The 10,328-nt window shown below is 43.0% G+C and overlaps 1 protein-coding gene across 6 annotated transcripts in view; it reads left to right on the top strand.

The window, feature by feature from the left end:
• Positions 1 to 10,328, top strand: part of arhgap44a (Rho GTPase activating protein 44a) — a 29,690-nt gene that overhangs the window by 13,529 nt on the left and 5,833 nt on the right. The window contains exons 11-21 of one of the 6 annotated variants that reach the window (XM_017040636.2): positions 189 to 300; positions 1,069 to 1,150; positions 1,338 to 1,418; positions 1,744 to 1,857; positions 1,991 to 2,082; positions 2,495 to 2,678; positions 3,853 to 3,870; positions 4,480 to 4,668; positions 6,522 to 6,971; positions 8,175 to 8,326; positions 8,801 to 9,202. In XM_017040636.2, coding sequence (XP_016896125.1) covers positions 189 to 300; positions 1,069 to 1,150; positions 1,338 to 1,418; positions 1,744 to 1,857; positions 1,991 to 2,082; positions 2,495 to 2,678; positions 3,853 to 3,870; positions 4,480 to 4,668; positions 6,522 to 6,971; positions 8,175 to 8,326; positions 8,801 to 9,202 — 1,876 coding nt within the window. Of the gene's footprint in view, positions 1 to 188; positions 301 to 1,068; positions 1,151 to 1,337; positions 1,419 to 1,743; positions 1,858 to 1,990; positions 2,083 to 2,494; positions 2,679 to 3,852; positions 3,871 to 4,479; positions 4,669 to 6,521; positions 6,972 to 8,174; positions 8,327 to 8,800; positions 9,203 to 9,992; positions 10,323 to 10,328 lie in introns of those variants that run through there. The other 5 variants (XM_017040638.2, XM_025064526.1, XM_008329511.3 and 2 more) reach the window with 5 other exon arrangements.

Below are 10,328 nucleotides of genomic sequence, written 5' to 3'. Positions count from 1 at the left end.
ATATTCAGAGGATATTTTGCAAAAGATAAATGGTGAGAAACAAGTGTTGTGGTCTATCTGTGATAAAAAAAATCCTCTCAGTGACAAGAAGGAAGTTCCCCCTTCAGTAGTGACAGCGTTGCTGCCCAGGTCATGTTAGATCTTTAGTCTTCTGACTTTGCTAATTGTTTCCTGTGTGTGGGCTGCAGGGCCTCTTCAGAGTGGCTCCATCAGCCTCCAAGCTGAAGAAGCTGAAAGCCTCTCTGGACTGTGGAGTTCTGGATGTGCAGGAGTACTCCTCTGACCCACACGCCATCGCAGGTGAGCTACAACCCCCACACATGCTTCTTTTCCATAACAACAGCCCTTACCCTGTCACTCATGTTCAATAAAAGCTTTAAGAGTATATGCGCAAAAAAAAAAAAAACAAAAAGAAGAAATCTAGCTATTTCATCATTTTAGACCTTTTTTTTTATACCTGTTTGAGAGACTAGCAGGTTTTACCAGGAGCAGAGGTACTCAACAGGGGGTGCACAACACTATAAGGGGTGCAAAGATTTACTGCAGGGGGTTTATAAAATATTTGGGTAACTCAATCATTTTGAACATTTTATTTTGTGCGTGTTAAATGTTTTAAATTTTGACCATTTTACACACATTTCTCAGTGGTTTCTCTACTTAACATTTTGATAATTGTTTTCATGCTGACTTTTATTGTAGCTAACATTTCTTAGCTAACTATCTTTAGCTTCTTGAGTGCTAGTTGCTTTACCTCATTAACCATGTATGGCTAAATGTGAATTTAAAATGTATCTACAAATCTGTCCAAACTTGTTCACGTCTTCTAATTTATTTTTCTCAGTTTTCCGAGATTGTTTTTTTTGGGTTCAGGTTTTTTTGAATGGCATCTGTTGTTGTTGAGCAATATCAATCTGTCAGTTGCACTAATTGCCCGGCTGCTGTGGAGTGTTGATACTCTGCCCAGTCTCACCAGTGCAGTAAAAACCGGAAACTCTCCCTGGTGTTCTCTCTCTCTCTCTCTGTGTGTGTGGGGTTTTTTTTCACTCTTCCTGTTTCTCTCCCACACAGGGGCTTTGAAATCATACCTCCGTGAACTCCCCGAGCCACTGATGACCACTGAGCTTTATGATGAATGGATTCAGGCATCCAAGTAAGATAAAGTTTTTTTATTTACTTATTTTCTGTTTGAATTTGTATGAGTTTTACCACACCCCGCTGCAAAAAAGGTATAAAAATGTAACAAAATGTTTCTACTGGGAGGTTGGAAAAATGAAATATGAGAATGTTTATGAGGGAGTGGACTGCCAACAAACAACACATTTATTTTGTTTTCCCAGTATTCAAGATATGGATAAGAGACTCCAAGCTTTAATGGGGACATGTGAAAAACTCCCTACAGACAACTTAAACAATTTCAGGTGAGGTTTCTGTCCTTTGTTTTTTTGTTTTTTATTTCCAATTATGTACTATAAAAACTTTGGAGTGATATTAGTTTTGGTTCAAATGAAAAATGGTCAAATATAGACCTGGGTATTTCTAAAACCTCATGCTGCTGCAGTTTCCTTTCCAGCACAGTAGATGGCACAGTTGGGAAAGTGTCAAACTAAGCAGCTGCAATTTTAAAGTAAAAGTTCTAAACAAGGCTTTTTGGAAGATAAGAGAAGATTCTGGTAAACCATGTGGACAAAACAAATAATCTTTGACAAACATAATTATCTCTAAGTTTAAATTGAACTGCTGCAGATATCTCGTCAAATTCTTGGCCAAGCTGAGTGAGTATCAGGACGCCAACAAGATGACTCCTGGAAACATGGCCATTGTCCTCGGTCCTAACCTGCTGTGGACGCACACTGAACCGTATGTTTGTTTTAACAGCTTACTTTAAATAATGACGTTATAATTATGATACATAGATTTTCTTTGTACTTCTTTCTATCTACTTTTATTGAAACCAATTGAATTTCAGGGAGGTTTGTTTCTCTTTTCCCAGAAACATGACAGAGATGATGACCACCGTGTCCCTGCAGATTGTTGGAATCATTGAGCCGATCATTCAGCACGCTGACTGGTTCTTTCCTGGAGGTGCAAACACATACTGCATATTTAATCATGCTGAATGACAAATGCCGTGTGTTTTTTTTTTTTTTGGAACCTTAACTAACTTCTAACTCCATCATATTTTCAACTGCTTCAAGAAGTTTTACTAATTTATTTGTATTTTTTGTAGATTTATCCGTTATTTTGTAGATTTCAATAAACAAACATGCTTTTCTTATAAAATAAAAAAAAGAAAACAAAATCAATACTATTTTCCTCCATTTTGATATTATGTGCAGAGTGAATTTTTGCCTGCAACATTTACAGTATTCCTTATTTTTTGATGTTTAGGTTTTATCATTTTTAAATCCCATGAATAATGTATTAATGGCCCTCACAAACACTGCTGAGGCTGCGGCGTCCTTTTTGCTGATGTCACGTCTGCTCCTTCCTTCAGAGATTGAATTTAACCTGACCGGCAGCTACGGCAGCCCCATCCACACCAACCACAACTCCAACTACAGCTCCATGCCCTCGCCAGATGTGGACCAATCAGAGCGCAAGCAGCCGCATGACCAGAGCCGGCGCCCACTGAGCGTCGCCACCGACAACATGATGCTGGAGTTTTACAAGAAGGATGGGTATGGAGCCAAGCGCAGCATTCTGCTCCCCACCTCTCACTCTCACACTCTCTCTTTCTCTCCCTTTCCACCCACGCCTCCTCTCACGCATCTGATACTGAATTCATGCGTTTGAAAAAGCTCGTCCCTGCACATTAAATATCCATCACCACCGAGGAGTATTTATAGATCCCGTTCCTCTACGTTTTTCCCTCAGAAATCTCTGCGGGTCACAGGTATAGATGGATCGGTAGGACTCAGTGATTGGTGCAGAGTCCTTTTGGAGAACATTAACAAACACAGTGCTGTAACACTAGTCCCGCTCCATTTCCATGTGGCTCATTTGTCTTGGTGCTGATGACTGTGTGGTAACAAATCTCTGACAGAGCATGTTTAGAGGAACGTCTCTTTTTTTCTCTCTTAGAAGTTATTTCTGTATTATCTCACCATACTCCCACACCTAGCTTCTCCTCCAGTCTTTTCACCACGTCACCTGGCCTGACTCATCTACCCAGTCGCTGGAAACTCCCAAGCAGAATATGAGCCACTGGCTTTAATATCTTTATAGGACAAAAACTTCAATTTTTTTTATCTCATTCTCATTAACCAACTAAAGAAAATAGATTTAAAAAATGGCAGGCAACATGTGGTGGTCTGTGGGCCACATTTGGCCCCCAGGCCAGGAGGTTGGACCCCTGAAATAGACATTGAAATCAACAAAGTGTTTTTTGCTGTTTACTATGAGCACAATGTCAGAAACGATAACCTTTAACAGGCTCCTATTGGACGATGCATCTTTACATAACATTATCTGTCAACTTTTATTGGCTGTGTCTTATACATTTTATCAAAAGTCCTCTCTGATTGTGATTTTGTCTAACATTTGTCTAACTAACATTGTTAGGGGGGAGACCTTGAAGGACTGTGAGGAAATGTTTGCCGATGTTATAGTAGCTTCATTTCCCGTAGACTTGTATAAAAGCCAAGATCAGAGCAGAACATTTTCAGTAATTTTCTCTAAATTTACTGAGAATGAAAGATGGTCGTGTCCATTTCTTATAAACAGTCATTAGGCTCCACTTTTCTGATCGGCCTTAAATGACAGACTGTTAGATGTAGTCTGTTATCGTGAGCCATCTCATGCATTTCCTTTGACTTCATGTCCCTCTTCCTCTCTTCTCCCCCACTAACGCAGCATTAGGAAGATACAAAGGTACCGTATCATTTTCAACTTCTTTTCCCGCTTCATCAGCTCACTATGTATTTCAGCTGTTCACCTTGTTTACATTAACTCGACTCACCTGTAGGGTACTAATGTGTGTTTGCACCACTCGGGGCAGAATCGAGTTAGTCATGACTTTTTCAACTGTGTTTTATAAAATTTCCAAGTAGTTGAAATGGTAGCTTTAAATAAAAGTAGCAATTTAGTTCTCTCTGATTTGTGCCCTCTGCTGGTATGTGGTGTTTAGTGCTTGATATGTCAGGGTCCAGAGACATTACTAGCAAAAAAATGGAAGCAGAAACTGTTGCTAAATTGTACAAAGATATGTTTTTTCTGCCAAATTCAAAACGGCTAATAGTTAACACAACCCATTCATCATTCAAACAGTTAACTAATTATATTTGAAATACTTGTTAGTAAACTAAATTTGAATACTTGTGTTTTTCTAATACTCTTTGCTGCTTACTGACCAATATAGTGGCATGAAAGCATCAGTATCAGTTCTTCTGTGATCTGAATCCTTAGTAACTGTGATTCTTGCGTCCTTAGCCATTCCTAACGTCACATTTTGTACGACTCTGTCCACTCACTTGTCTCCAGCATGGGTGTCCGTGTTATGGATACCTCCTGGGTGTCTCGTAAGGGCTCGTCCACGCTGGTTCGCAAGACCTCCTCCACCCCTCCTGGCATGCAGGTCCCCGGCTCTCCTGCGGACACACTGATACCAGAGCAGCCCGGAGAACTCGCCACCTCGCCCTGTGCAACGCCTCCACCTGCAGAAAGATTCTGGTAAGTCCATCATGGAGAGAGAAAGACTGTCCTCTTCCCCTTTACACGTCTCCACCATGTTTTGATTTAAACACCACCACCACCACCGTCACTATCATCAGCTTCTTAGCTCAGTGATCTCTTATTGTTGTCTGTGCTAATCATTCATTCATTAATTTCAGTCACATGTTCTTCTCCTCACTTCTCCTCCACGTTTCATCAGTTACTCCCTGGTATTTAACCTTGGTTTCCATTTTTAGCTGAACCAATCAGTTGATTCTGTCTGTGCTGGGGTTTCAGCCGTGGTACTGTTTAGAACTGCTGCTTCTGCAAGTCATTGCAAAGCATGCCAGTATTTCCAGTGTCCTTTTGTGGTGGCTTGGCTTTCCCTGCTTCGGTTGTAAATAATTGGCTTTTCTGTTGACACTCAGGCAGATTTCATCTCTTTTTTTTCCATAAATGTATCACAGTGAAACATGTGGATCCTCACCTCATGCTGGCTCTGCCCGTGTGGCAGACATGAGATAACGTAGCTTCTATAGTTTGGCTCGGTGTTCACTCTCCTGTGGCTCTTTCGGACGGTGAAAGGGTTTTGTGTCTGTTTCACTCTGTTCTGGAGTGACTGTGAGATCTGCAGTGCAAACAAGTCTGTGAGGATTAGTGCAGCAGGTGGCAATATATACAACACAGGCACCAGGAAAAGTTGATAATGCTATGAGCTGCAGACCAGGGCTTTGCTCCATGCAGAGTGAAGACACAAGCTAATCACAGAGAGAGCGCTTCACACTTTATTCTTTTTCTTTGGCAAAAAAGTTTAATTTTTAGTTGCTTCTTGATGTATTTGCACAAGCTCAGTGCCCACCACCCACCCTAAAATGCTATTTTATTTCCTTTTTCTTTTGGCTACAGATGTATTAACACACTAACACCACACATCATTAGAATAGCTTATCCTTCTTACAGTTGAGGACAAAACTATTACCCTATTTAAAGAAATGTATTTTTTAGGTATCACTCTGGTGCTTTTATACAGAACAACCAGCATTTTAACATCTTATATTATTCTAGTTTTGCATGATTGTTTTCACAAAACTGAAAAGAGTAAAGTCAAAGTCATAATTTCGCTGAAAAGTTCAATTAACAGTTCAAACAAACTGTTTAACTGAGATGTTTCCTTTATTTAGTCTCCCTTAATATAAAAACTGAATAATGACTTTGAGCTGCTGGTGCTAAAAATAATAACCAATTTAAACAGATTCATCAATAAATTCTTTTTACTAAAATATCAGGAGCTGAATGGGAATATAATGGGAATTGTATGTGAAGAAAGAAAACTACAACTGAAAGAACATTTTCTTCCAAATGTTCTTTGGAAAAACAAAATCAGATTGAGCTACTGAAGATCGAAGCTATGAAGAGTGAAATATGTATGAAAGATTTTTTCGACACAAATATGATGATAAAACTTTTTTTTGGAGACATTATAAAAATCAGAATAAAAAAAAAAAACATCATCTGTGCTGCAACTTTCTGACACTCCAGTCAATGTTATTGATAGTTCTGCCATGGTGTGAGATTGTCCAATCAGAAGACACTCTGTTACACAGTACAGTAACAGTAGTAACTACACTGACTTGCCATATTCAGCAAAAAATGTGAACAAATGCAAGCTCTCTGGAACAACTAGGATGATCAGAGTGCTGTCAAATATCTTGTTCTGTACAAAAGAGTTTTCAAAATTCTTGTAAAACAATAACATTATTTTCTTACATGGGGCCAATGATTTTGTCCTCTGCTGCATATTGCTGCGATGCGTCTCCCTGTTCAATCACTAGAGCTGTTTTTTGTGTTGTCTATTCTCTTAATGCCTACAGCTCAGACAATGTGTCGCCCCATCGGCCGGACACCTCTCATGCCCATCCACCCTCAGGGGAGGAGCGGCCACCCCCCCCTTACCCCAGTTCCTCCTGCCACACTCTGCCCCACCACTTCTACCCCAAGCCCCCTCCCTGCACCCGCCCTGTGGCACCAGGCCCTGAGTCCCAGCCCCCTGCCTCACCCCCACCCCCAATATCCCTCGACATCAATTCGAACCCCAAACCCAGCTGCCTGCACTTCCCCAAGCACAGTCCCCCTGGTGACATGTCACATGCCCACCCATCAGACATTAATGCCTCACCACTCTACATCAGAACCCCCCTGGTACTAACCCGCCATGACCAGTCCCTTGGCAACCCCCCTAGCTTCCCGTCCTCCATGCCCCCGCCCCCGCCGTGGGCTGCCTGTCCATGTGCCAGGGAGAGAGGACCCCCCAGGCTGACTAGGTAAATACACAAAAACACACCACAGCCTCTATGGATTCTTTACAGAGTGGCAGCTGTGTCGCTCCGCACCTCTTCATGTTTTCTTTTCTGCTTCCCGCTCCCGGTTTAAACGACATCTCAGATTCTGTAACATTCAGGTTGTCTGGGGATGCATCTGACGGTGTTGCCTAGCAACTGAGGATGTTACTGGCTTATATACCGCTGGCTCTTATTGCTGTTATTGAGCAGACGATAAATACATGTACATAAATACATATGGCCACCAATGGCATATGAATGTATTTATTCCACGCTCTGCCCTTATATAATTAACCAACAAAAAGAAACTGCTGCAAACATTTTATAGGTTTGCACTGAAGTGCCAGCTTTGCAGTTATGGAGTCACTTAAACATCCTTCCGAGAGCAGTGAGAGCACTGACTCGCTCTGGAGTGACAGAGGAGGTTCCCTGAGTCACATGTCTGTGATGTGACCCCCACAGGACAATGTGAATCATCGCTGCATATCAGGGTTTCTTGCTGTTGAACCTTCGTTATTTGACAACTCTACGGTTTCTCACTCAGATTATGCCTCTGTGTTGCAGCCGTGTGTCTGACACTGTAAGAAACTGCAGTTATATATACATATATATGTTACATAATCATAACATCTGGCAACTGTAGCAAAGGATGGTGAAGGAGTGGGATCGGCCTACAGATGGAGCTAACAGCTGTTCGATGAAAATGATGATGAAATGATTTGCAGCTAAAAAAAGTATAATGTATGATTATGTGGCACTGTTTTGTAAAACTGTAAAATTATATATATTTACATATATATGCATATATGCATGTATATATGTATATGTATATATATGCATATATGTGTATATATATATTTGTATGTATGTATATATATATACACATATACACACATACACACACATTAGCAGAAGCTACGTGATCAATAACCCATTAATGGTTCCAGAAATACTACAGTTTGGTCTTTTATGTGTACTTGCTTTACTTAAAGTCGTGCTGGCTTCATTTTCATCATGGTTGTACTTTCGAGTTGATGATGATGATGATGATGGTGATGCTGGTGATCAGGTTGGAGGTGGTGATGGTGGTGGCAGCACTGAGGTTCATGTGCACGAGGGCGGTTTAGTGAATGTGAGCGTGATCCCAGGAGAGACCGGACACTAATGTCCACTTGTCTTTTTCAGTTCATTGAAGAGTAAAGAGCTTTCTCCTGTAATTGGACACAAAGCCATCCAGGTGGCAGGTCCAACTGTCCCTCCCAACAGCAGCGGCAGTCCTCAGAGCAGCAACCAGTCCCTTCATTCTACAGAGCACAGTCCACACTCCCTACGCAAAGGTCAGCATGATTTTCAAACCTATTTCCAACAGTGAATACAATAATCAGAAAGGTCTGTGTGTCTGTCACATGTCACGTTTCTAACAACATTTAGCTCCGGCTAAACTTTGGGTTTAGTCATTGATTATGCTCAGACTGCAGGTGCTTATTATAGTCCAAATGTGGCACCATTTTCAGACTTCAGTTTGGAAAAAAAATTTAGCACTAACAAATACAACTGTTAGCATGTCAACTTGATCAGAGAGCCTCCGCTAGATGTAGAATCCCACATGACGGAGGCCTGGGACAGATCTGTGTTGTTTACACTGTAAAATAATAGCTGTTGGTCACATCTGGGCAAATTCAATCAGATTTGGACCAGCTTACCTGCAGTGTTGACATAGCCAGAAGAGTTTCACACTGTACTTATATGACGTGAGCTCGAGTTTCCTTTTGAACAGCGTAATAGAGTAATACTGCTTTGTTTGTTTCCAGGTCCGAAGAAGTTGGCCCCTGTGCCGCCCAAGGTCCCGTACAGCCAGTCTAGTGGGATGTCCGACCAGTCTACAGGTCAGCCGTCACCGGTCAGCCTGTCTCCCACACCACCTAGCACTCCTTCCCCTTATGGACTGGCCTGCCCTCCAGGGCAAGTGCCCCCATCATCTCCTGGGCAGACCCCATTCGGGGCACCCCAATCTCTATCCTCCCCTCCCTCCCTGACTGGAACGCTAACCAAGTCTCGGCCCACCCCTAAGCCCAGGCAGAGACCAAGTCTGCCCCCTCCTCAGCCACCCACAGCCCCTTCCGGGTTCACTGGCCCGGCTGTGGCCCAGGTCCCCCAGCCCATGGAGCAGGGTCTCCTGGATGGACTGTCTCCTGGGGAGAGCATGTCTACAGGTAAACATCAGCCCTCGGTAACAACCCCCCCGCCCCCCCCCCCCCCCCGCCACATCATGCCTCAGAGAGCCTGGCCAGCCATTACAGACAATTAGAATTTAATAAACCCAATATGCTCACTGTACTAATAGAGCGGGAGGAAGGAAGTAGAGAGGAGGGAGGGAGGAAGGGAGGAAGGGAGGGAGGTGGGGCTGCAGCGGCCCTCACTCAGACTTGCAGTGGCTCTGTCCAATGGAGATGGTGGACGAGTGTAGGACTGTAGTTTGTTAAAGATTCCTGGTCCCCAAACACGGACTGATTCCAAACACATTTGTGAAGGAATGAAAGTTGCCTTTTAGACACAGATGCCTGACGATGATACTCTGACCTTAACGTTAGCAGAACCCCTGACCTACACTATGTACTCATTGCTTGTGTTATGTGATGATGTTTCTGGGTAATGTGTGGAAACATCACGGAGGCATAGCTCGTCCTGCTTGTATGGAAGTTGCCATTAGATTCATCATGTGCTCTGTGTATATCTGTGTTGCCCAGACCCTCAGTGGGCAGAGGTAGGTCAGAGGCTTACACACTTCACACTAGGCTTAGACTCTATTCACTGTGTACTGTAGCAGGCGTGGGAAAAAAAAAAAACAAACAGTTAGCCCCACAGAGCCCACAGTGTACCGCTGTAGCCACCTGTCCACCTTGGTGTTCTGATGATGAGGTGTTCTGTCATTATATACCAATCCTTCTGTCACTGTTATATTTATCATTCTCTTGTTCCCCCTGCTACTACTGTACCTTGCAGCTGTGTGAGGCCAGTGTGGGCTAAGTGTGAGGGGGACTTTTAGGGTAAGCCAGACCGCTCCCCCGCCCCATGCACTCCATCTCACTGCCTGGCCTCGTGCTGTGGCTGCCTCTGGGGTCTCCTGCAGCCTGCCTCCAAAACACTCAACAGCTTCCAACCATCTCCCTGTTTCCCTGTCAGTGTGTTATTCCTCACTCTTTGCACAGTAATGCATGGCCTATGGACTTCCCAGAGTGCACCACACTGCGCTCACATTGCAGACACTGTCGGCTTAAAAAGGTCCATCTTAAAGCCCCCGCTCCTTTCTTTTCCCCATTTACAGCTTTACGCCAGCAG

The sequence above is a fragment of the Cynoglossus semilaevis genome, chromosome 17 (assembly GCF_000523025.1).
Source record: "Cynoglossus semilaevis isolate Cse_v1.0 chromosome 17, Cse_v1.0, whole genome shotgun sequence".
NCBI classification, from domain to species: Eukaryota; Metazoa; Chordata; class Actinopteri; order Pleuronectiformes; family Cynoglossidae; genus Cynoglossus; species Cynoglossus semilaevis.
Note: the sequence above shows the minus strand (reverse complement) of the source record. Positions and strands in the feature narration are given on the sequence as shown.